This window comes from Symphodus melops (assembly GCF_947650265.1).
Source record: "Symphodus melops genome assembly, chromosome: 9".
Lineage (NCBI taxonomy): Eukaryota > Metazoa > Chordata > Actinopteri > Labriformes > Labridae > Symphodus > Symphodus melops.
The window spans coordinates 11,545,216-11,571,865 of NC_136699.1; the positions used below are offsets into that span (position 1 = coordinate 11,545,216).

The window sequence follows — 26,650 nt, forward strand, 5'->3', positions numbered from 1 at the left end:
CCCATCAGTTGTGCATGCCACAGCTGTCCACAGAAGGTCAACATGTGGGGAAATAAGTGAGAGCTGTGGGGAATAAGCAAGCAGAGCCCCACTAGTGTCACTAATGAATATAAATGAAACGTGTGTTTGTAGCAGCGTTTTGTTACGCCTTTTTGTGTGCTCGCCTCTATGACAAAAAGCTAACTGGAGCTTCCTTTGATAGCAGGAGAAACACACAGACATCAGGGCTATACAAAGACACTATAAACAGTGTGCGTCACAGTGGCAGACGCCCAGTGTTGTCTCGATCCTAATAAGTGTCACAAGCCAAGGACAAGAAAACAAGCTGCAACTTCCCCCATGATGTTGTAAATCATCTCACTTCAGCGTTTGATTTTTCGCTTAGTGTTCCCCTGCTCATCCCTCATCAGCTCAGCTTGTTATGGTATACACAAGGTGTGTGTGTGTGTGTGTGTGTGTGTGTGTGTGTGTGTGTATATATGGGGGGGTTGCCACATATGCGTTCAGCGAAGCATTAATCTTACACACAAACTCCCAAACACCTTCACTTAGGTGTGAATCCTGACTTGAACAAATTGGGAAGGCAGCAAAAGACAGATACGTCAAAAATAGTTCTATTTCAGCTCTGCAGAATACACACACAAGCTGAGAGCCATATCAAACAGCTCCAAACAGCCAGCACACACACACACACACACACACACACACACACACACACACACACACACACTTTGAAAATCCCTGCAGCACATCCAGTGACTTTAATCCTGTCTTTCTCAATCCCCCGCTTTGCTTACTTCATCCCTCTCTCATTCTTATTTTTTCTCCATTCCTGCTGTTGCCAGTTGCATCCCTACACTTTAAAGACAGAGAGAGAGAGAGAGAGAGAGAAAGAGAGAGAGAGAAGGAGAGAAAGAAACAAAGAGAGGAAAAGAAAGTACACACTTTGAAGTCAAACCTCAGCAAGGACTGAGAAGTAAATTAGAGAAGGCTATTAAATGAAAGTTGGGCTTTGAGGGGTACAGAGACTGGTAGTAATGGATGATCTCATGTACAGTAGATGTATGGATGGATCAGGACACCTAGAGCAGTGAGTGAATAAAAGATAGAAGTACTCACACAGCTAGACATCCTTGCTCCGATATGGACGACTACTTCCCTGCCTTGTTAGCTCCTCTGCCACGGTGACATAGCTTCAGCCGCTGCTCTGTGATACCCGGGGGTAAATCTGTTTCTCCTCCTTTTTTCTTCCTTTTCTTCTATTCTGTTTAATCCTCTAGGGCTCCTTTCCCTCTTTTCTCTCTCCTTCTCTTCTCTTCTCCTCCTCCCCCAACTCTTTCCTTCTCCTACACCTTTCCCTCCTTATCTTCCCCTCCGCTCGGCTTCCTTTACTTCTCACTCACGGTCCGAAGAGCAAAGTCTTGCTGTGTCCGGTTCAGAGTGAGCAGGGAAGCTGCCTCTCCCTCTCTCTCGTCCCGTCCCCCCATCACACTCTCCCTGTTTCTCTTTCAGATTCTTCTCCTCTTCCCCAGTTGCTGCTATCTTTGTCTCTCTCCCTCTTGTCTTTCTAATCCTGGAGAAAAAAGGAGAGGCTAATGATGGGACAAAGAAAGAAGGAAGAGGAAGCAAAGCTGTGCAGCCAATGGCATGAAAGAGAGGCAGAAAGAGCGCTAGAGACAAAGAGTAGAAATAGCACAAGAGCGTTACAGCCAGTAAAGCGGGGAAGGAGAAGAGGGGGAAGACACAGGCACACCCATTCATTCAGCATCACACACACACACACACACAAATAAAGTGCTCCAGATTTAGCCCTATGACTTCATCAATTCAAGCCCACGTGCAGGCACACACATACACATGCAAACGTGCACATACAGGTGTGCACATTGCAGACTTGCTGAGTGTTCCAGATTTAGCCTCATGACTTCATCCAGGGGCAGACCCCCCCACCCCACCCCCCCTCTTCCTTGTCCCGCCTCGCTTAAGAGACAGGGGGACTCATTTATATTGAATGAAGCTGAGGGAAAGAGAGAGAGAGAGAACATGCAAGACGAAAGGGGAATATTCCTCCGATAGATGGAGAGAGAAAGAGACAGGAGACAGAAAGAGAGATGGATGGAGAGAGCAAAGGGAGCTTTACTAATCCCAGACGATATCCTCCATGCAAGCACGCAGGCTCAAATGTCTCCATAACTCACTGTGTTCAACCTTTTCATTTAAAACATAGCTTTCTCTTTCCTGTTACATTACAGCATAAATAATTTGGATTGTCTTATTGACTTGACAGCTTCAGACAATCATTACCTGTCTAACTTGAAACTCAGTCACTCTGACACTTTGTTCAGGGAAGTCATCAGTTACGTGTCAGCAAACACATTGTGTGTTTCACAAGCCAGAGACACGCTATACAAACAGAGGAAGTATCAACTCCACTTTTCTACAAGATTCATGGCCCTGGCTCCAGGGATATGTTCCCATTCAGCGGTGAAAAGCCGAGATGTTTCAGTTCATCCCAGAAGGGGACACTGTTGAAGTATTAACCTTCAAAGTCAGACCCCCTCTTTCTTTCGAGGTTGTCGAAATATTGTCTTAACTTTTTTTAAGTAAAAATGCATAGACATCTCTGCAGAGCAACCTAAAGACCAACAAGAAGCTGCATCTGCTGTGTCTGCATTCTGATTCAAATAATTAACCGCAACAGCCCACTCACACAAAGAACATTCATATTAAATAATACAGAGAGGAATAATTATCACAGACTATTCAACTTGAATTCACTGAAACACAATGAACCTGTGCCCACATAGACTGATCAACACGCCCACACATCAGACGGCAGAAAGATTATACCTATAATTTAATGACTGCCTCCTTATGTTTTTTTCCCCTAAGCTTTCTGAGGTTAATATGTCCACCTTATTTTGTCACTAAACACACGATGGATGGATGGATTTGATGGAAGGATGGATGGATGATGGATGGATGGATGGATGGATGGATGGATGGATGGATGGATGGATGGATGGATGGATGGATGGATAGATAGATAGATAGATAGATAGATAGATAGATAGATAGATAGATAGATAGATAGATAGATAGTGACAGAGATGACAACTAAATTTCTTTAGCCATGTGTCGAAAATAATTTCTAATTTTTTATAATTAATCATTAAAAAAAAAAAACTCTACAGATGGGCAAAGGCAACTTACTCTAGTGTACACAGTTTCACGATATCAGCTTTATGCATAGCCTTTGATTATAGTGCACTCTAGAGGTGTGACTGGAGTACTTCAACCACCGTCAAAACATTTGTGTATCGAACACACACACACACACACACACACACACACACACACACACACACACACACACACAGAGATTATTCCTCCTCAGATGTGGTATACAATAAAACCGTGTGCTGCATAAATGGAAAGTGTGTAGTGATCTCAGAGAAGACACGCTATCTTTCATGATATAATAACAGTACACCAGAAGTAATGTGGAAACATGGCTGCAGACTTTAAACTGCTGTTATTAAAGTGCTGCTGTGAGAAGAGCAGAAGCAGTAATGCTGTGAGAGACAGATAGAGAGAGAGAGGAGAAAAAGGATAAGAGGGAGAGGCAGCTTGGGCCAACCCTCCCCTCTCCTCTCCACTACACGCTTTATCCATTACCACTGAGAGACACACAGTGAAAAGTTTCTCAATCCTCTGAGACGGGAGAGGGTGGAGGGAGTCTCTTTCTTTCTTTCACTATTTTTATCTATCGCTCACACTCACACATCGTGTGTTGCTGTTAAGGAAAAGAAAAAAAGGAAAAAGACAAGAGGGAGAAAAGAGGAGTGCATCCCAAAGCGTACCTCAGTGTATAGAGACTATAGCAGTACTTAGAAGACAAAATGATAAAAGATATGTGGAGAAAGACACTGAGATAAACATGTGAGGAATAAGAAAACAAGGCAGCAAGACATTGCGGGTGAAGTGAGACCAAGCCCTTTTCACAGAAGTTATTTTAAACTCGATTTTCACCCAATGCCTTAACAGCTGATTATACATGTCAGAACCAGACGGCTTCCTGGACTGCAAACCTCCAGCACTCCTTTCATTTATGTGACACACATCTCCAAAGTGGCTCTCCCAGAGTCTCCGAGCTCTTAGAGGTTTAACATTTAGCACTGAGAAAGGATTTTCACAGACTGATACTAAAATATCAGGATGGTGTGTGGAGGCCTAAATATCTCATTTATATTAAACATATGCATATACGTATGTTTTATATCAGCACTGTTGTTTCTAGTTGTGTTTTGGCTTTGTGTTTGGATTGGTTGTATGGAATAATGGCTTCATGGAATCCCTTTGGGGCTCATACGAATAAGGGGTTTTAGCTTGCCGCCAACCCCCACCCCCATAAACAGCTGTGCTAGCCTCAGCACAATGTCAGCTCAATAGTGAAAGGTTAAGACTATGGGACATTGGCAAATGACTGAAGTCCCCAAAGGTCTTCAGTCTGCCATGAAAACATGCAGCAATGAACATAATTATGGTGCTTTTAATGCAGTTTGTACAAATTGGCATTGAATAATAATGAGGCTGATTCCATTCTGTGATGATTAGTGAAATCTCCTGAATCAGCTTCTTTCAGCCACAAAAATATTCAACACATGCAGCATATAGTTTTTAATGCGCTGAGTGTTTGGAGGCTTACTGTGTGCTTACTTGTTGTGTGTCTGTGTTCTTCTTTGTGTGAATTTCAATAGATCACGTTTAAGAAGTAAACATGGAATAGCTAAGAAGGTGGATTCAGCGAAGAATGATCCTTTTGCAGTAAAAAGAATTTCCCCTACCTGTCGTGGTCTCGGCCAACGCCCCAGACACGGATGCTACTAATTGGCTGGGAGTGAAGAAGGCTGCGATCATCGGGGTCAACCAGGGTCAGCATGCGTTCCTGAAGCACTAACTGCATCCCTTTACCCTGTAAGACCAGAGACCAGAATACACTTTCAATCTCACCGTTTCAAACATTTGGTGCATGCCTACCCCTCTGTCTCTCCTCCCCACATTTCCTGTACTCATCTGTCCCATAAATAAAAGCAAAAAAAAACAACCCAAAAATGTGTTGCCATTGACCACACAGGTAAGAAAGAAATAACATATTTTTTCTGTTGAATCTCGTTTTCAATATTTCCATACATTTTCCTATATTTGCTTTGCGTGACAAAATGGACAGTTTTAAATGTTTCACTTCTGTCTAAAAAAAAAGATATTTGATTCAATCATACAATCATACATTCATTCATACAATATATTCTTAAATAAATATGACTGACCTCTCCCCAGACCCCGGCTGAGTCTCTTATGTCCCTCCTGCAGTAAGACAGTTGTCTGATGCAGTGGTGGACGGCCACACTGCTCCTCCCTTCACACAGGTCCTGTTCTGCCATCTCCACCCAGCCCAGAGAGCGCACAGGGAATGACTGGAAGCAACACAGCTCACATTAGCTTTGCTAAACTTAAAAACATACACCATGTCTCTTTGACTCTTTTTTTCCCCAATATTTCAGAATAATTCAGCTTTACCATATAAAATAAGGCCTTGTTTTAGTGGGTTTGACAATCATTGTGACTTCTATGGCAACACTCAGACAAGACGAGAGTGGGTTAATGATGAGAAAGAGTTCAGCCAGAATATCAGAAAAAACATTCTTTTTAATAAAAATACATCCAAATAGAAAACATATGATTATTTGTGGTATATAAAGATGACCATATATAAAAACAATCCAAGACGTCAATATCTTAAAGCACATAATGTTTTTTCTGCAGCAAGCATTTACAAAAAGAAGTAATGTGATAATGTTGTGAAGCAGCATGGGATCATGGGAGTTGTTGTCTTCACTGTTACATAACCCTATAGTAAAGAAAACAGATCCAACATGAGTCAGACAGAAATTATGTTCTTGGAGAAGATAAAAAGGTATTGTTTGATCTCTCCTCTGACTCATCTTGTGAATGCTTACTTGATAAGCTTAAGTAAAGCACTAGAAGACTCATTTAAAAAAAAAAAAAAATAGAAAGTTAAAGTTAAAGTATGTAGATCTTCTTGTTTTTTAAAATCTATTATATAATGCAACATTTGGCTTTAGTTGACATCTTTTTACTGGAAATAGTCGAGAATGCAACTCACAAGGGATTTAAAAGCTTTATCAATATATCCTTTGCAATGACTGTGAAATTGTTAACTGTCCAAGAGTACTAAAAATATTGAACAGAAAACTTCCAGTCTGCATCCATTTGACTGTGGTCCAGGTAGAGACACATCTGAGAAAGGAATATGTCCTATACCATGAACATGCCACATGTATTTCATGATGCTGTTCTTCTAGCTAAATCCTAGTCTGGACATAAAGACGTTTACTATGGCTCAGTTCACAAAGTAACCACTAAGTGGCACTGCAACAAACAAAAAGAGGAAAGGATACCAGTGACACCTTTCATTACATCATGCAAACTAAACCTGATGACTTGCCTTCCTTAACAAACATAAGATTTTCTATTACAACGTTATGTTCAGCAAATGAGGTCAAACTGAATAACAGAGGAATATGTGCTCTTCAAATGTTGCCATACAGTGATTTACTGGTGTTGTTTATTATTCAACTGAATACCAAATAAAGCTGAACGTCATTAAAAACTGCAGTTACATCGATGGTTGTTCACGACAGTTGATTATGTCTTTTAAAAGTCACAACAGTACGTTTACTTTCATGTACATACAGGTTATGGCCTTTGCCTGTAGCTGCCTATAAAATGTGGCCTCACTTCTCTCTGCACACATTGTCTGTCCAATCATCAAACAATAGGACGGGATGTATTCTCTTTATACATTACACTCTCTCAGTGGAGCCTTAAGCAATGAATATGAATGTTTTGTCTGAGTATAAAAACTCTATTGTGGATACTGTTTAGAAGATGTGACAGACATTATGATTCTTTGTTCCTTTAACAGTATACCAGTTCCACACTAAAAAAAACATCTAAAATGTCACTAAAATGTAAATATACAGAAACAGGTTATGTACGTGTGGAAAAGGTGTTCAAAGACATAAGATTTAAAGTCATCAATTCAGATACATTCGGGTGAGAAAAGTTACCAGATCTGTCATTTAAATGCACTAAAATCCAGTGGATGTTTAAAATGACATGAAATAATATTTGAGTAGATTCAGTAAGTAACATTGCAGCTCTGGTTCTTAAATAATCAGTGAGTGGTTTATATGATCTTACCATTTCCTCTGAATCAGAGACCGTGTTATTGAGGTCCACAGTCTCCAGCTGCGCCGGGGGGCTGCAGAGAAACATCAGACATCACACACAATCAAAGTGATGTCGCATTTTACAACTAGTAAACACCATTTACATCATGCCATCACCAGTGAATAAACTCAGAACAAATAGTACTCAGTATTACTTGAGTTTAAGAGAAGCATAGCGGAGTGTGGCCCCTTCAAACGCCTTCAGACTGGGATCAGGGTAGACCGGATAGTCCTTCAGGTCCTGGAGGGAAACAGACAGATTTACAATAGCAGCAGCCATTAAAGTATCAATAACAAAGAGGGTTCAACATGTTTGTGTTTCTCAACTAATCAGAGTTTCTATGTGGTAACTGACTGTAAGAGATATTTGTTAAATAAGCACTTCAGTGTGACCTAAACAGAGTTTACCATGTGCTCCTGTTGATGTAATAAATCTACAGTGATAGTGCACATGTATCTATAACACCATCAAGCTTTATACATAAAGACAGATATTCATGTGTACATTAGTTTTGAAGGAGACCCTGATTCCTCCAAAACAGTGTGATTCCTTCCAATCCTGTGTTTTGTAACTGATGGGCACTGATGGGGACTCATGTAGCATCTTCTATGGTCCTGGATTTGTCAATGACTATGACATACAGTATATAATAGAGCAGTTGCTTTCCTTTCATTTGAAATTGAAAGCACTATTGAGCCATCCCTGTCATTATTAAGGCTGATTAATGACAAAATAACTGAAGTAAATGTGGGCCTTTCTCAAAACACTCCCTATACCCTCTTCCTACACACTTCCACTCCGTTTGCATGCTCACGTGGAGCGTCCACCACTCTAGGTGTTGTCTAAAACCTGTGAGTATGGAAGAAGAGTGGGTTGTTAAAACCTCACATAGCGAGTCGACACCAATCAGGGCTTACTCTGCAGCTGTTTTTCTTTGTTCGTTATGGAAGCTTCTCCATAAGCTTCATCAAAGTTCAGTGTTATCAACCGCAAAAATGTAAAGACTTTTGAATGAGCTAAGTAAAGTAGCATCATACAAATGTAAATATATGAACATTTTCTAGTTGTAAGAACTTGACTTGTCTTTATTACATTGCAATGTGTTTTTATGTTTGCAAGGACTTAAAAAACTAATCATTGTATAAACACCAGAGTTAAACAATAAAGAGAAATGCCACCAAATATGTGGGCTATTATTTGAGTGATGTAAAATTATTGTTATATTAAGTTCCTGTTTCCATGGTTGTGAAGGGAGTTCATCCTAAAGCTTGCTGCTAGATTAACTGCCCCCCAACTTGAAATAGGTTACTTGATTCAGATATGACTGTGACGTCAGGCAGAGCGGTTTGAGAAGGGCCCCGTGGCTCACGTTGGCTGTGCAGGTGGTGATGTTGAGATTTGGTCCAGAAGAGGTGACATCATCGGAGGGGGTGGAAACGGAGGAGGAGGGGGAGGAGCCAGAGGGCGAGGGGACTGGCTCCACTGAGCTGTCAGATATCAGGCTGCTGGGGCGCTGTGGGAGAGAGAAAAGGGATCAAGAGGAATGAGTGAAACACACAGGGAACATTATTCATCCAAAAACATCCCTCCAAAATAATGTATAGTGTTGTATAATGTATATGTTAATGCCTTGTTTCTATTAACAAGTGGTTGTTTCAATTCTCAATTCTAAGTTTATCTTGCCCAATTTTGTAAACATTTCACACAACAATCTTACAAGCTTTCAATCATCTTTCAACGTTCATTATTGAGTTAAAACCCTATAAAAAGTTTTCAGCTTGATAGATTTTTTTTCTTTCTCTACAATTAACATAAGTACTTAAGTAGATTGCACATACTTAAGTAAACTATCATGTTTCCCCTTTGGTACCATGGATGTGCAGCTATCCGCATCATTTACCATCATCATTTTATCGAACACTAACCTTGACTAAACAATAAACTTTCATTCAATACAAAAGATGTGACATCATGCTATGGTTGAGAAAGAAAGACATCTAATTGGTATTCATTAAAATAAATTGCTCTTATCCAGTATTCCCTCAGGTGATTAAGTACGCTGACGTAAGTACTTAAGTTCACGTGTTTGAGACCTGTGGGTCCTCTCACCTCGTTGGGGGGCTTTAAGGTGTCCTGTGTTTCCTGTTGTGAGTCTAGCTCTGTGTCTGCCTCAGCGTTGGCACAGGTGTGTGCAGCATCAGGTCGGTGGTACTGTGTGGTGCCAGTGGGGATGTGCCAGAAATAGACCTCTGATGAGTCTGAGATCTCCCGCCAGCCCGGGGGAAGATCCCCCTCAGACCAAACATCTGCTGCAGGGTGACAGTGATACACAAACACATGTTGTTTATGAGTGTATATCACCCAAACACATACAAGATCATACAGTCAGACAAAACAAACATCATTTTGAGAAGCCTCCACACACGTACTGGGATTGCAAGGGTACATTTCAAAGATGGTCAGCCTGTCCTTACTTAGTGTCAGTTGTCATAGCAACGCCAGGGCTCATACCCTCTTGGACAGCAGGATCTCTCCCTTCCTCTCCCTCCTGGTTTCTATCTCACTGTTTGCCTCCTTGTATTTCTCTACATACCCTCATTCTCTCTCTATTGCTTTGTCATACTTTCTTGACAATCACAGCTTATCAGCTCTGCTTCCTCTTTCTCTCTCTTTTTCATCCCCTTCTCTCTGCAGTATTCTCTCCCTCTTTCCATCCAATTCACTCTGTGCGCCATAAGGTGTCTCACAGGGGCCTTAAAGGTTACAACAGTATTGCTGGAGAGACTTGCTTGCTTAAGAAGAAGGCTTTTAGATATATCTTCAGATAAGACCGCCTTAGGCAAGAAGAAGGAGGAAAATGGAGGAGAGAGACAAAGAAGGGTGTAGCAGAGAGTGACATTGGTTGGGTGTACTTGAAAAAAAACAAAAAACACAAACCTGTTTCCTTTGGAGTTTGAGGAGAGGGTGTCTCCTGTGACAGAGTGGTCCAGCTGGAGTCCTCATCCTCAGAGGGAGTATCAGGAGTCAGGTCCATTCTTAAGCCCACCTTAGGAGGCCCGGTCTCAGTTATAGGATCTGGCAGAGCAGGAGCTTCCCGGTTCCTGGTCGGGGTGCTCCTCTCTGCAACTCGAGCCTGTTTGGGAGAAGAAGGCGGATACTGCTGCAAGAACTGGTTCTCATTGTTTGGGTGAAGCTCCACCTTGATCACCCTTGGCTGAGAGCTGCGAGGGGGCTTTGCAGGACTGCGGGGACTTGCCTGTACGGGGACACAGAGCTCCTCTTTGACCTTGACTGGAGCTTGGTTTTGGTTGTCTGGGATCCACTCTGGGCTGTTTGAGGAGGAGGGAGTGGAGGTGGAAGAAAGAGGGGCTTCCACCACCACTGGTAGTAAGGGCTGTCTTGGAGTTGGTGTTGGGTCATCTTCTTCTTCTTCTTCTTCTTCCTCCTCCTCCACCACAGGCTCCACATCCTCCTTTTCCTCCTCACAGGTCTGCTTGATGCTGGACTCCTCCTTCTGTATCTCCTTGTCTTTGTCAGGGCTGGCCTGCTCCTTCTCAGGGGAGGGCTGCTGCTTCTTCTCCTCCTTCTGCTCCTTCTTCCCCCAGCTCAGGTCCAGATCCCAGGCCTTTTCGTGGTACCCCAGGAAGCTCTTGGTCCTTCTTCTGAATGGTGGCAACTGTGAGTTGTCTAGCCAATCAGAGCCGGGGTTATTGATGACATCATTGTGGATCTTGCCCTCTGTGTTGGCCCTGCTCAGCTCCAGCTGCTGGCTCTCTGCCCGTCTTTGCATGTTGGCTCCATTCTTGGCCAGTTTAGGGTTTGTCGTGTTAAACAGCGAGGATGACGAAGAAGAAGAGTAGAGGGCGGAACTAGAAGAGGACTTGGTAGGGAGACCCCGCCCTCGGGTCACAGGCTGGTTTTTAGAGAGGTTGTCACTGATCCCCATGACGCTCCGCACGCTGGTCATCGCATACCTCTGACGGCTCTTTGGCAAGGTGGCTGAACTTCCTGTTTCCATGGATTCCTTAATGACATCACGTCCAAGCAGCTGGTTGTATGACGAGCGAAGGCTGAGGGAGGTTGGAGGGGTGGCAGAGGGGCCACTGCGGTTGGCCATACCCACGTTAGAGGGAGTTGAACCAGAGCGGGAGAGAGGAGGAGTTTGTACTGACGTCATGACTGACTGAAAATACTCTGCTGTGATGAAGCTGAAAGGAAAAGAAAAACCCTAATAAGTATTACATATAAACACCACCTTAGGTTTATGTTACAGTAGATACATTGGAGAAATGTCATCTTCACATGAAAACATTGTATTTCTGAAATGTTTAAGCACATCTGTATCACAATTTCATATAACTAATTTACTGATGAAGACTATCTGATGTAAGTTAATATCATCCAAATTGCCATGGCTTGCTATATCTGTTACTCAGTTGCTTTAATGCATTCTGCCAAGCTCTTCTTGATAACTGAGTATTTATTTCATGTACATATTAAATAAATGGAGTACATTTGTCACAACAATAAAATGACATTACAAATCTCTTTGAAATGTTATACAGCCTTAAAATGTGGTTTAGAGCACTAAAGCTGAGAAGGGGTTTCATAAGGTTTTGGAAAGGTAGCAAATGAAGTTTTCCCCCTCTCTGTAACCCAATTCAGTCAGAGAACATGTTCCTCTCGGTTCATAACCTTTTCTAACGAAGATTTCTTTCCATGGTCTATCTGCTTATTTTTTTTTTTTTTTAAAGATTTGTTTTTGGCTTTTATGCCTTTATTATAGAGGGAGGACAGTGGATAGAGTCGGAAATCAGGGAGAGGGAGAGGGGAGAGACATGCGGGAGATGGGCCACAGGCCGGGCGCGAACCCGGGCCGCCCGCGCGTGAGGACTGAGCCTCAATACATGGGGTCGCGCGCACTGCCGCTGCGCCACCGGCGACCCCCTATCTGCTTATTTTGTTCTGAATCTAGACTACACAAATTCTAAGAAATGTTATAAAAAAAGGTGCCTGAATCAAAGCGATCAAACTCTTCTTTGTGTCTCTGTGTGTATGACATCTTCATCGAGGGGTGACATCATCAAGCTGAGACATTATGTACTGTGCTGCTCTGCTCCTATTACTCTGATGTTAAAACTAAACATGTAGCTAAATAAATATCTTGCTATCTGCTCTCTCAGACGCTTTTACTGTTAAATTAAAGCTGAAAGTAGAGTCTACTTTCAGCTTTAATTTAAATAAAAGACAAGTGAGTCTACTTAGTAGACTCACTTGTCTTTTATACAAAAGGTGTCACTGTGGTTGTGTTAAGAAAAACAGCATCAAAGTCATTAGGGTGGATTGCATTAGCATTTGCATTATATTGGGGGTGAGTCAGACCCCTGAGGTAGTCATCCAGCTCTGAAATTCAAAGTGGAGCTGTAAGAAAGCAGCCAGATCTTGCCTAATGACTAGCCATGTCTCTTTTATCTCTGGGTGGATCAGTCATGTGATGCTGAAAACAGAGGGACGCATGGAAACAAAGAAAGTGCACATGACTGGACAGAATCACTGTCACCTCCGTTTCTGAATCCTTGGAAGAAAAGAAGCAGGTGAACACAGATCCGTGACAGCAGAATGTATGAACAACACCCTGTCAACAGATCATAAACACACATCTCAAACAATGCTGCAGTCATCACCAGAGCCTTTTCTCAGAAACACAAACGGAAAATACAAACGCAGCAGATCTGAAAGCACGACAAGATCTTGGGAAAAGACAGGCGCAGGATTTAGGAGAAAATGAAAATCCCTGGGCAGTGCACTTTGTTCATGCAGGACCCCTATCAACCCCCCCCCCCCCCCCGGTGGCTGCCTTGCTGTTCTTTTTTCAACAAGCTGGACAACCACCACAACCTGTTAGTGCTGAAACTGCACTTACACTCCAGGCCTGTGACTCAGACACACCAAACACTGTCAACAGGTACAGTATGCAACCTGCACAGAACCATTCTGCACCCTTTGCTTCTCTCAATAAGCCGCACACATCACATGTATAATATCTTGTACATATTGTATTACTCGGTTATCCACCTTTCTAAATAGGATAATGTCAATATGAACTGATACCAAAGTGAAAACCAGGAGATACAAGTTTTCCTCCAGACAGCAAGAAATTGTGCTTCAAGCCAATGAATCAGAAAACCAGAGCAAATAAGAAGCATGACTCAGAGGACAAACTACACATCCTGATACAACTCCTGAAACTCAAAAGGAGAAACATGCAAAACACATATCAGCTTTGCTTTTCTTTCTCAAGATGTTCACTGATTTCTAAATTACTTTCCTCCCTCCGACAGTGCAGCCACATCTCCAGTATAGTTAGACATGGTGGGCCTGCAAGTAGACCGGGGAGGTGGGATGAGAAAGGCTGCTTTACAGAGAAAGCGGGTAGAATGACACAGCAGTTTGCAAGACAGTGGGGGCACAGTCATCACACAGAGGTCATTAAACTGTTTGTCCTCAATTAATCTGTTGTGCTCTCCAACAGCAGAGGTCATTCATAAAATGCATGGAGTATAGCAGCTGGTCGCAAGACAGCTGGAAGTTACTCTGACTTGACATATTTTTATTTATTTAATCTTTGTTTTTTTTATTTGTTATTATTTGTTTGTTTATTTGTTTTTTATTATTATTTTTTTTTTATTTGTCTCTATTAGCAGGAGTAGCCTACTGTTGGAGCAAACTATCTATGTTTCCTCTATATTTCTAGTGCAAGATGTCAAAAATTGAATCTTTATCTGCTGTATTTGTTTATACTGTCTGCTCGCTCACCTTATAGGGTCAACATACAGAGAAATGTCAAATATCTTCAAATCAATATAAAATACTATAGAGAGTCATAATCTAATACATTTTAAAAATGTCGCGAGATATTGACCTATCATGCAACCATCAATGATCAACTTCCTCCCTGTGTCTAGGCCCCTTCCCCCCATCTCTGAGCTGCACCCACTGCTTCAGAAAGGAAATGCAACAGATGAAAGCACAAGCAGGGGAGAAAATGAACTTGAAAAAGTCGATGATGTCATGGGTGGAGTACGTTAGCCCCTCGCTCCTTGCTGTCACTTTAATACAACTCCCTCACAAAAGATGTCTAAAATAGCGCCCGACCATCTTTAAATGTATCGACGAGGACGCTGTAGTGTGAAAGCAAAGCTGTCGATATGTGAGAAGCAGTGCATCTTCAGCATCCAGCCCCATTATCAGCGCCGCACTGGGAGTGGAGCGCATCCCAACGAGGGCATCTATTTACATCCACTCACCGCTTCGGTCAGCCTCCGGGCTCCTGCGTCTCAGCTCCCACGACGACACACACACTCTCACTTACGTACACAGGCAGAGTGAAAAGCAGGGCCTATGTCGACAGCGCCCTATTTAAGTGCCAGTCCGCCCGTAGCTGCAGCCGGCCGCCCGTATTGGATCACATCACATCATCTAAACCTCCCAGCCCGGCTCAGCGCTCGCTGGCGGCCAAGTTCTGCTTTCTCTCTGCGCCAGAGGATCCCGGGGCGGCGCGGCGCTGTGGAGACCTCACCCAGCCGACCAATCAGAGCAAAGGACGCAGGACGCTGAGCGCGAGGAGACGCAACCACAATAAATCTACCGGTGTTATTTTTCCAATACAGGTAATGAAATCACACATCACCAAGTCTTACGTCATCCAGCGGTCTTAAAAAAAATATGAATAGTGTAAATGCAAATAAAATGCCTCAAATAGTTATGCTATCATCTGTAAATATACTTCCGTACAGTTAATAAAAATATTCCTCCTGAATAAACTTTCTGCCAAATCTACTTCAGCCAAAGTTAATGCTATAACACATTTCTCTTTTAAACACTGTTACTAATCGTCAGTACATTGTATTGTGATAAACAAGTAACCAGAAGGCCATTGAATCAAATTGAGGAACAATTCTTTTTATTATTTTCTTAGTAGTTATACAGTAAAACATCATCTTTATAGTGCAACATAATTCTCTTTGGTAGATATAAAATAAAGGCAAATCATTAATTTCCCCATTTCTCATCTGAAGCTGAGAGCACTGACGTATTTGACAACCTTATAACTGTATGATAACAGGTTAGTTGTGTCAGTTATGTTGCAAATTGCCAGATTAAGAAGTAGGTATGAGAACAGGAGGAAACAATGTAGTGTATAAAAACAAACAGGAACACTTAAGAATAACCCTCAAGAAACACAGTTCTGACTTTTTATCTTACATCTGCTTTAGACTTATAAAAACTCCCCAACATATCCACACGTCTCAACTCACAGACACACCGAGTAAAAAAATCTATTCTAATCCAGACCTTACATGTACACATCTTTGACCTCTGGTGCTTTCACATTCACAGTCAAAATACATTCTTGTTTGACCTGTTCTGGCTCAGGAGAGAACTATCCTATCCCTACAGTCCACTGGCAGGCTCCTCCCTCACTCCTGTTGTGGTGGAGGTGTAGAGGGTGGGAGGAAAGTGCTAAGGGGGGACACAGGCTCCCAGTGCTCCAGGAGTGAGGCAAAACAGGAGGTGCAACAGGCTGACGGTTGGAGGGTTGGACATGACTGGCCAGGTATAAGTTGGGCTGCCGGACTTGACAGTTGGATACAGGGAAACACGGAGCTGAACGGATTGAGCGCAACGCTGCATTTTCTGCTGAAGAGGAGAGAGACACAGAAGAGAAATAAATCACTCATTCTCACAGATATTATCACTGCTGTCTTGGCTCATTAAAAACTCATCACATGCAGTGTCATCTTTAACAAATGAACCAAAATGCAGTGACTAACACAAATGTGTCTCTCCAACAGAGCACGTGTGCCTACACTTACCGTCTGTGTCAGTAGGAGGCGTCAGTAAGCTTTTAGCCTGCTTGTTGCCTAATCGTGCTGCTTGTTTGTAGTATTCAAGCGCTTTCCTCAGATTCTGCTGCACCCCGAAGCCGCTCTCATGACACTGACCCAGGAACAGCAAGGCACTGTGGTCCTGCACACATACACAGAAGTTCTTAAAACTGTGGCTATAAAAAAAAAATCTGTTTTGAAAATACAAGAACATGAACCTGGCTGTAACTTAATATCATTCAAACTAAAATGAAACCACAAACTTAAAATATGATAATGTGGGCAGAAAACTTAAGATTCAGGATTAAAATCAATGAAAGTAAGTATGGATGGGATCCTCTGTTTCCTAATGCAGAGTGTCTGAGATGCTACACTGAGAGGGGAGGTGAAAGGGAAGCAAAGAAGGTGTGAATAAAACGCTCGAAGCGTCTAGAAAAGGTACTCACTCCGCTCTCTGCTGCCATCCTCAGGTACTGTGCTGACTTGCGCCCATCTCTTACAGGCTCCCGAGCGTAAACCGAGGCCAGGCACACCTGAGCCTGGAGAGGGAGAGAAAACCAGCTTCTGATCCTCACACATCCACATCAGCCCAGCATGACTATTAACTCCCAGGTAATAACAGAGTAATAAGAGTTGGAAAGACTCTTTATAAATAAATACATTTTTTAATGACTGCTTCAGACTTTCTATAAATTATCCGGTAAACGGAAATAATCTTGAGGCCAAATTAGGGACGTCTTCGTACTTAACTTTCAAAAACATGACGATAAATAATTAGTACAATGCAGAATTTGGATGCCTGAACATCAGTTCAGTTTTTCCTCGCTCTTAATGCCAAGTCATGTATAGCAAGCCTGGAACTGCAGATATTTGACATGTAATAAAAGAACAACACAACATTTTCACTTTCATTAAACCATGACAGTGTGACACTACGAACAGTACCAGGAAATGTAATATATTTGACGTCATTAGTTATACCTATGCTCCTTCTACCATAACATATCCAAATGTCTTCTGTACAACAGGTCTGGAATTGATTTTTTTCAAAGGTCTCAAATGTCTAAGAAAAAGTACATTTGAATATTACCTGAAAAGCCCACCATCAGTGATGTAGAGCTGTGTTTGAATGACACTCTCAGAGGTATTTTATGAGGGAAGAGTGTTGACGTTTCTGTCGTGATTTTTACCTTGGTGAATCCGGCTGCAGAAGCCTGTTCCAGTAAGTCAATGGCCTTGTTCAGCTCCTCCAATCTCTGGTTCCCCCTGCTGGTCAGGAGCAGTTTTGCATAGCGGTACTTGGCCTGTTTGTGTCCCCCGGTTGCTGCCTGCTGGTAGTAATATAGAGCCTTAAACCGAAAACAGAAAGGGAGAACATGTTAGAGACTGATTTCTGATATTCCAGAGAAGAAGCGGGAGGATTTTCAGCCTTAAAGGAAGTGATGTCTGGATTCTCACTTTCTCTTTGTCCTCGGTGACTCCTCGGCCTTTCTCGTAGCACACACCTGTGTTAAACTGGGCCTTGTTGTAACCCTGCCGAGCAGCAGCTACGAAACATATGAAAGCTTGTTCGTAGTTCTCCCTCTTGGCACTCTCTAGACCTGCCACAGACGAAGAGATGGAGGTATAAGTAAGAGCCAACACGTATGTTTCAGCCTTTCTGTCAGGACTAAGAAGGGAGACATTATATTACCCATGATGTTAAGGATCACAGGAATGCTGGTTTCTCCGACGTGTCTGAGATTCGTTGCTGCTCCTATCATCCTCTGCTCATCAGACAACGCTGTCTGAAAACACATAGAAGTTCAAAATGATAGTCAAGACCAGATGACAAGTCAGTCAGTCAATCACTCAGATATAAAAAAAAAAAAGAAAATAAAGAAAAACTTTTCAGATCTTTAGGAGGTGGATGTTCACCTTGTCATTAGCTGCATTATCTTGTGTCCCTGGATCGTTTCGGCTGGCATCATTCTGCAGAGGACAGGATCCGGACAGAAGTGATTCCTCTGTGGGTAAAGCAAGACGATCATGTCTATTTGCTAACATCAAAAACAAAGCATTGCCAAATTAGGAAAAAAAATATATATATATTGACTAAATCTTACTACAACAAGCACAGAGCACATCACAAACCTGGTATAGGAGAGTCCTGGTTTAAGAGCGCCCTCTGTAGGTCAGGGTTGGAGAAGTCGACCATCAGATGGTCCTCCTCACTGCTGCTGTGAACACCTTCATCTGCTGAACTGCTGCTGCTGTTCTGAGCTGCAGACTGATCTTGGATCTGTCTCTCTGGCAGACATGACACTCTCCTTCCTCTGGGCAGAACATCACGTCTAGACACTGGAGAACCCATAAAGATAGAAATGAACATGAAGCCGGGCTTAAGATCGTTCAAGAGGAGATTGAACAAAGAGCGAGATGGTTTAAAGATGGTTGATACAGTTATGATGCGGTCGCTCTTTTATAACCGGACTCACAGGTCTCGAGAAGGATGCGGTAGCCACACTTGTGCAGGGTGCTGGGTGCTGTCAGGGCTCCAGGGGACGGACTCAGCTCGGTGCCTGAAGAGAGCTGAGAGTGAATCCTCCTGCAGAGCTGCATGAACAGAACGGCTACAGCTCCCTGTGGACACACACGAGAAATCACCTGCTATCACTGGAAGGATCAGACGACACATGCATAAATCAAACTGTGTTAGCCTGGTCTCTGTACATTCTGCAACTGTTTTCATGTCAACATTTAGTTAGTAGGTTTATTATCTGACCAATGAGACAGTTATTTTATTTGATCTATAAAATGTAAAAGATATGTACATCAGTGTTTCCCAAAGGACAAAATGAAGACCTTCAATGTCTTGCTTTGCCCGCAACAAAAAGACATTCAGTTTCACTTTCAGTTGTGTATTGAAAGCAGAAAGTATCCAATGAAGGAAGCTGGACACAGAGTATTTTTATTTTCTTTAAAATGACACCAGTGATGAATGTGCCAGTTGACAACTAATAATAAAGTAATTGTTGCATCTCGAGCCTGATGACTTCTTACAGGCTGTGGGTCAGAACTGCTGTGTACTCCAAGAATAGAGCAGGTAGAAGCAGACACAGGACACACGCAGGGAGGACGTGTGTGCAGCTGTGAGCTCTATTTATTTTGAGATGGACATTTCTTAATTTGGCTAAAGACATCTGAATAATTAGTGTTTAGGTTACAATATTTTAATTTCAGTGTTCAAAAAAGCGGAAGATAAGAACTCAGATAGAGCTGTGTGTGGTTACAGTTTTGTGACCATGCTTTATCAGCTTTTCTTTTAGTCAGGGGAGTTAAAGTTGTTGTTGAATCTATTCTTTATATCAAAGACAAACAACAATAAATAGTGATAAAATAAGATTCCAGGACATCATGCACTCCAAAAACTTATTTTTTTCATTAGTGATACAATTTCATACTAATACAATGATCAGGTCCAAAAGCTGAACATGTTCCATATTTTCAAGGGGCCGCTGACCGAGGGTTTAACTCGTGTTCCCCACTTACGAGCAGGCAGCCAGCGTTCAAATCCAGCTGTCCTGTCTCTACAGTAACAATAATACCAAAAAGAAATCCAAAAATATTTAACATGTACATTAAATAAGACAAAAACAAAACGTACCCATCCCACAGCATCCAGAGCTGTGTAACGAGGAAGCTCGGCAAAGCCAAACTGAAAGCTTCTGTGATTCTTCCTCTTCTCTCCATCCTCCTCTTCCTGAGAGCTGATGACAGCAAAACAAACACAAACCAATTAAACTGTTTGTAGTCTGTTTCTATTGGAAGTCTCTTTGATTCAAAGAAATATTCTTCTTAAAGCAGACAGCTCTGTCTCTGTTTCCTTGATGGCGCAGGCTCGTGCTCACAGCAGAGGCTGCAGGATGATGAAAGCAGCTGAAAGGGACGCACTGAGCCGCTAAGAGCACCGGAGAGGTGAACAGAAGGGTAAGGAACATCATTTCAAGTATGACCTAATATCAAAGGTTGTTTTTCATCTCCAGTGGTTTGAGGCTGAATAACCACACGATCAAGTTGAGTGGCCAACACTTTTATTTGTATTTTCTTTCTTTCGAAGCTTCAATCATCAGACACTGAGAACGTCTGAAACCAGAAGGGATGAAGTCGTGTGTAGTACCTGCTGTCGGAGGAGTGTCGTGAGGTGGAGAGGAGAGTCGAGCTGTTGATGACCTCGTCCTCAACATGGTGGTTCTGGGTCAGTCGAAGGGGGACACTGCCATGGCAACGATGCAGAACTGAGGATCACGGAGGAGGGAGAAAAGCAGAAATGACACTCAGAGAGAAAGTTGGGCAACCTGAGAAAAACCTGTTGATATATACGTACTGATCAACAGGACTACACTAACTATTGCTCTTATTTTACTTAAAGAAAAAAAAAAACATTGTAAAATGTTTGTCTATTAAACAAAGAAAGTTCTCCACTCACCTGTCAGTGAATTCCAACTAGTTATCTTTATTTGAGTTAATTCAATAAATACTGTAACGTGCCACTGGTAATAATACAGTTCAGTTAACGGCACGGAACAATGAGTACAAATGAACTTTTACAGAGGCATCAAAAAGCAAAATATTGTTATCTGAATGGTTTATTGTAAATCTGGTTAGACTGTCGGAGTTTGGTAAAGACAAAGACCTTTTTGCAAAAGTTTCCAAGAACACCCCAAAGAGCAGCAAAACAGAAACTATTCTTAGTTCGTGCATTAAGGTGATCTCCATGTTTGGAGAACTTACAGATTCATTTACTGAATATAAGCATGTTTTCATACTGTATGCATGAAGGCCATGTGTTACACTGTATGTGTATGTGAATATCTATGGAGTCAGAACAACTCAAAATGCAAAACATCTGTCATTGAAAAAAGAAAGACATGAAGAAATCATCTGAAGATTGTCACTGCATTTTCTGTTTTTTCACTGAATGTTTTTTCAGTGCCAATACTTTTTTTCATTTTTTTGCAATACACGTGTTTCAATACCAATCTTTCTTATTGTTAGTGTAGGTGAGTTTTTAATGCTAAATGTTATTTTCGATGCCCACATTCAGCTGTCAGTGTTCTGGCTCCATAAATATCTGCAGCTGTAATGTGATATCTGGACAGACCCAGAATCAAACCCCACTGACCTGGACTTAGTAGTTGTGTGTAAAAAACACACACATGGCATTATGGGAGCAAAAAAAGTGACATTTGTCTCACCTCTTCCGACAAACCCGTGAACTCTCCACATGATGATCTTTCGTCTTCACTGCTGATTTAACTCAAGACTTTTCTCCGTAAAGCCATGTTCAGGTTCATTGTGGAGCAGTTGTCACCATTTACTGCTTCTACTCGAGAGCTTTTGCTAGTGGTAAATAAAAACAGTCACGAGATGTGTCGGCAGACCGGAAGTGGCTCAGATGACGCAACTAAGCAGAGGGAGAACGAGGAGGTGGTTCACTACGTCACAGCTCCCCCGCGTGGTAAAATGGATAATGAGAGATTCATAATTGAGGTGTTCAGTTTCATTTCATAGCCTAGCCTATTTATCATCTTATATTTAAATACATCACGTTTGTATCCGATGCTTTGTGTTTGTATCTCCCCAGCATTATTGCATTGTTGAATATCACTATATTGTGTTATTTATGAGGTTAATTGTCCTGCTATGTGTATATTGGACCATTTGTTTAGGTTCAAGGTTCAAGGTTCAAGGTTCTTTATTTGTCAATTTCAAAATATGTCAGACATACAGTGAAATCGAAATTACGTTTCCCCCCTCCCCACGGTGCAATGTAGATAAGAAAAAGGTAAATAAAATAAAACAAGGTAAAAAAGAAGTCAAAAAGATGTAAAAAAGATCAATAATATTTACATTAATAAACCTAAATGTGCAAAAGTATTAAGTTAAATAAAATGGAGTATAGAACCAGATTATAAGAAAAGTGAAACTTGTGCATGCGTGCAATGTGCAATAAGTGACCAGGGTTCTGTTTCAATGTTCAAACAGGAGGAGGTTCCAATGTTCAGTGTTCATGGGGGCAGAGGGGAGGGAGGGGAGGGAAGGGAGGGAAGAGAGTTCAGCTTCCTGACAGCTTGGTGGAAGAAGCTGTTTCTCAGTCTGGTAGAGCCGGCCCGCAGGCTGCGGTACCGTCTCCCCGATGGCAGGAGGCTGAAGAGGCTGTGTGAGGGGTGGGTGGGGTCACTCACAATGCGGGTGAGGCGGGTGCCGTAGAGGTCCAGAAGAGAGGGGAGCGGGACACCGATGATCCGTTCAGCCGCCTTCACTGTGCGCTGCAGGGTCTTGTGGTTGGCAGCAGTGCAGCTCCCCATCCACACAGTGATGCAGCTGGTCAGGATGCTCTCCATGGTGCCTCTGTAGAAGGAGCACATGATGGGTCGGGATGCTCGTGCTCTCTTCAGCTTACGGAGGAAGTAGAGGCGCTGCTGGGACTTCTTGGCCAGTGATGTGGTGTTTGCTGTCCAGGAGAGATCCTCACTGATGTGGACCCAGGAACTTGGTGCTGCTCACTCTCTCCACAGCAGCACCGTCGATGGTCAGGGGGGGTTTGGGAGTGGGGGCCCTCCGGAAGTCGACAACCTCCTTGGTCTTGTCGATATTCAGGAAGAGGTTGTTGTCTTTGCACCACGTGGCCAGTTGGCCCACCTCCATCCTGTAGTGCGTTTCATCGTTGTTAGAGATGAGACCGACCACTGTTGTGTCGTCCGCAAATTTCACAATGTGGTTGCTGCTGAAGGATGGAGTGCAGTCGTGGGTCAGCAGCGTGAAGAGCAGGGGGCTGAGCACACAGCCTTGGGGGGCCCCAGTGCTCAGGATGGTGGTTTTTGATGCGTTGCCGCCAACCCGCACAGTCTGAGGCCTCTTGCTGAGGAAGTCCAGCAGCCAGTTGCACAGGGAAGTGCTGAGCGCCAGCTGGTCCAGTTTGCCGATCAGCTGCTGAGGGATGATGGTGTTGAATGCTGAACTGAAGTCTATGAACAGCATTCTGACGTATGAGTTTTTGGAGTCCAGGTGGGTGAGGGCTGGGTGAAGAGCAGAGCAGATTGCATCCTCGGTTGATCTGTTGCCCCGGTATGCAAACTGGTAGGGGTCCGGGGTGGAGGGAAGGGAGGATTTGATGTGGGCCATGACCTATCTTTCAAAGCACTTCATGATGATTGGGGTCAGTGCAACGGGTCTATAGTCATTGAGAGTGGATGGTGATGGCTTCTTTGGAATGGGTATGATGGTGGTCGTTTTGAAGCATGTTGGAACAACAGTCTGCCTCAGAGAAGTGTTGAAAATGTCTGTGAAGACATCTTTGAGCTCCTCTGCACAGTCCTTCAGCACACGGCCAGGGATGTTGTCTGGACCTGCAGCCTTGCGGGTGTTGATGTTGGAGAAGGTTCTCTTCACGCTGGCTGCACGTTGTGCCTGACTGTTGTGGTTCGGATGAATCATTCCATCTTCATCAATTTTAATATAAACAAAGTTCCTGTGGTGTGGACAAGGATTAGCCCCATGACCTTGGTTTATAAAATGTAGAGTCTGGATGTTATTTGTGATTAATATTTCTGATTTCATTGTCCACGTGGATGATCAGTGCATAACATATTCGAGTTTTCTTGAACAAAAACGAAAAGTGGATTTATGTGTCTTTTGCTGGATGGTACTGGAGGATATATTTGGATTTCTTAATAGCATTGATTATGATTCCATTATTTTCAAGGATCTAACAGTGAAACTTGACAAGATATATAAGGTGACTAAGCGAAAATTAAAAAGGATTTTCTTAATTCTTCCTTAATTCTTGGTTCTTTCCACATGAGGATGTTTGTGACATGAAGTTTTCTGAGAGTTAATGGGTCAGCTCAGTTCTCAGTGTAGGGCCACAATGAGCAGTGTGAAAGTAAAGTGGAAAAGGACAATGTTATTTAAATAGAAAAGTGTAGTACACTTCTATCTGTTATCAAGATGAATACAAGGACACAGTCATAGATTCAAGAGTTGATTTATAGAAGCACAGTGTTCATCAATCAGTCTGCAGGACAGTTTGGCTTTTCTTTCCTCGTCTGGTGGATCAAAGAGTGACGCACGTCCCGACTCTTACTGGAAACACACTCTCCTCAGAAAGGCGGGGGGGGGGGGGGGGGGGGGGGGGGGGGCTTTTGAGGGGGGCTGGAGGGAGGAGATCTGTTGTTGTGTATTCAGTGTATTCAGATTTAACTTGGAATTATTCACTCCTTGACTTGTTTCCATGGTGACAGAATCATCATGTTTTCACCTACAATCTTCCCATGGCGATTAAGCCTAGCCTGCAGTGGTTTCTAATGTTAGCAAGACCTCTTCACTGCCAAATACTGTTTGCTGATTCACCAGGGGCCAAATTAGTCTGGCCAATATGGAAAACACAGAGCTGAGCTGGAAACAGAGTCCCTCTAGATCTGACTAATTGAGCAGTTTGTTTTTAGCCATGTTTCAATCTTTGATCAGGTTCTCAAGTTTGAGAATTTTATAGCAAGGAGGGAACTTCATAAGTAGGCTACTTTGCAATATTTTAAATCTCATTTGCACTTTATGACTTGCCATTTTTCAGGAGTTTATGGTTACTGGCTGCTTTTTTCTCTCAAATATATTGGTTTCCAGCCTGTGGTTGCAGAAGGTGTTGTTGGATGTTATTGAAGGCAATACATTTACTACTGTATATACAGTATATCTTTTTATCTGACTAAAATATGTAACATTCCTGTAAAATACAACCCTTTAATACAGTTTAAGTCTGTGATTAAATAACATTAACTTAATTTCTTGCAACTTTTCAGATATTTATGGATTTGAAGATTAAAACATTTAACCTTCCCCCCCTCCCTTCCCAACCTCCGGCTGTGTGTTAGAACCCCTCTGGACGACCCGTTTGTTTTGTTAGCTGTGTGCACTGGATGCTGTCCAGGATATATGTGTGTGTGTGTGTAAAAGAGATGTGTATCTGGACATATCATAGGCCATGACTATTTATCTGTGTAATTGGTGGGTGTTAGTCAGGGGATCACAGAGGATTTGTTTACATCAGAGTGAGCCTCAGCTAGTTTTGAATTTTGTGTCTGCTGAGGCCTCTTGATGAGAATATAATGTGATGCAAAAAGCGTCATATTGCATCACATGAAGAAAACTTCAAGGCAAAGAAAAACATATTTTTCTCGTCTCAGGGCAAGTCAGTCAGTCAGTCAGTCAGTCAGTCAGTCAGTCAGTCAGTCAGTCAGTCAGTCAGTCAGTCAGTCAGTCAGTCAGTCAGTCAGTCAGACAGACAGACAGACAGACAGACAGACAGACAGACAGACAGACAGACAGACAGACAGACAGACAGACAGACAGACAGACAGACAGACAGAAATAAAGAGAAAAAAGAAAGAAAAAAGACAGAAAAAAAGTGAGAGAAAAAGTGAGAAAAAAAAGAGAGAGAAAAAATGGGGAAAAAGAGAGAAAAAGTGAGAAAAAAAAGTGAGAAAAAAAGAGAGAAAAAAAGAGAGAAAAAACAGAGCGAGCAGTCAGTCAAAAATTAAGAGAGAAAAAAAAGTGAGAGCAGTCAGTCAGTCAGTCAGTCAGTCAGTCAGTCAGTCAGTCAGTCAGTCAGTCAGTCAGACAGACAGACAGACAGACAGACAGACAGACAGACAGACAGACAGACAGACAGACAGACAGACAGACAGACAGACAGACAGACAGACAGACAGACAGAAATAAAGAGAAAAAAGAAAGAAAAAAGACAGAAAAAAAGTGAGAGAAAAAGTGAGAAAAAAAGTGAGAAAAAGTGAGAAAAAAAAGAGAGAGAAAAAATGGGGAAAAAGAGAGAAAAAGTGAGAAAAAAAAGTGAGAAAAAGTGAGAAAAAGAGAAAAAAAGAGAGAAAAAACAGAGCGAGCAGTCAGTCAAAAATTAAGAGAGAAAAAAAAGTGAGAGCAGTCAGTCAGTCAGTCAGTCAGTCAGTCAGTCAGTCAGTCAGTCAGTCAGTCAGTCAGTCAGTCAGTCAGTCAGTCAGTCAGTCAGTCAGTCAGACAGACAGACAGACAGACAGACAGACAGACAGACAGACAGACAGACAGACAGACAGACAGACAGACAGACAGACAGACAGACAGACAGACAGACAGACAGACAGACAGACAGACAGACAGACAGACAGAAATAAAGAGAAAAAAGAAAGAAAAAAGACAGAAAAAAAGTGAGAGAAAAAGTGAGAAAAAAAGTGAGAAAAAGTGAGAAAAAAAAGAGAGAGAAAAAATGGGGAAAAAGAGAGAAAAAGTGAGAAAAAAAAGTGAGAAAAAGAGAAAAAAAGAGAGAAAAAACAGAGCGAGCAGTCAGTCAAAAATTAAGAGAGAAAAAAAAGTGAGAGCAGTCAGTCAGTCAGTCAGTCAGTCAGTCAGTCAGTCAG

The 26,650-nt window shown here is 42.4% G+C and overlaps 2 protein-coding genes and 1 long non-coding RNA gene across 7 annotated transcripts in view; 1 reads left to right on the plus strand and 2 right to left on the minus strand.

The window, feature by feature from the left end:
- Positions 1–14,868, minus strand: part of apbb2a (amyloid beta (A4) precursor protein-binding, family B, member 2a) — a 36,350-nt gene extending 21,482 nt beyond the window's left edge. The window contains exons 1-8 of one of the 2 annotated variants that reach the window (XM_079352804.1): positions 14,625–14,868; positions 10,255–11,525; positions 9,427–9,623; positions 8,687–8,830; positions 7,472–7,557; positions 7,288–7,348; positions 5,331–5,477; positions 4,848–4,975 (exon numbers count right to left, since the gene is read on the minus strand). In XM_079352804.1, coding sequence (XP_079208930.1) covers positions 4,848–4,975; positions 5,331–5,477; positions 7,288–7,348; positions 7,472–7,557; positions 8,687–8,830; positions 9,427–9,623; positions 10,255–11,494 — 2,003 coding nt within the window. In that variant the 5' untranslated portion in view covers positions 11,495–11,525; positions 14,625–14,868. Of the gene's footprint in view, positions 1–4,847; positions 4,976–5,330; positions 5,478–7,287; positions 7,349–7,471; positions 7,558–8,686; positions 8,831–9,426; positions 9,627–10,254; positions 11,526–14,624 lie in introns of both variants that reach the window. The other variant, XM_079352803.1, reaches the window with a different exon arrangement.
- Positions 14,869–14,928: 60 nt separating this feature from the next.
- LOC306829691 lies at positions 14,929–20,384 on the plus strand. Its single transcript, XR_013779894.1, has 3 exons — positions 14,929–14,987; positions 20,084–20,174; positions 20,305–20,384. It is a non-coding gene; the product is annotated as an uncharacterized lncRNA (long non-coding RNA).
- On the minus strand, positions 15,259–21,660 carry dele1 (DAP3 binding cell death enhancer 1). Of its 4 annotated transcripts, none has more exons than XM_079352816.1 (12): positions 21,443–21,660; positions 20,365–20,482; positions 19,852–19,954; positions 18,683–18,827; positions 18,339–18,545; positions 18,123–18,211; positions 17,899–17,992; positions 17,664–17,806; positions 17,396–17,554; positions 16,652–16,744; positions 16,194–16,347; positions 15,259–16,014 (listed from the first exon to the last, which is right to left on the minus strand). In XM_079352816.1, exons 1-12 carry the CDS (start codon positions 21,471–21,473, stop codon positions 15,761–15,763), a joined length of 1,590 nt encoding a protein of 529 aa, XP_079208942.1. In that variant the 5' UTR covers positions 21,474–21,660; the 3' UTR covers positions 15,259–15,760. The 4 variants fall into 4 exon arrangements, with proteins under 4 accessions (XP_079208942.1, XP_079208941.1, XP_079208940.1 ...); XM_079352815.1 differs by having other exon boundaries at positions 15,259–16,017; positions 21,443–21,659; XM_079352814.1 differs by having other exon boundaries at positions 15,259–16,017; positions 16,188–16,347; positions 21,443–21,658.
- Positions 21,661–26,650: the final 4,990 nt, after the last annotated feature.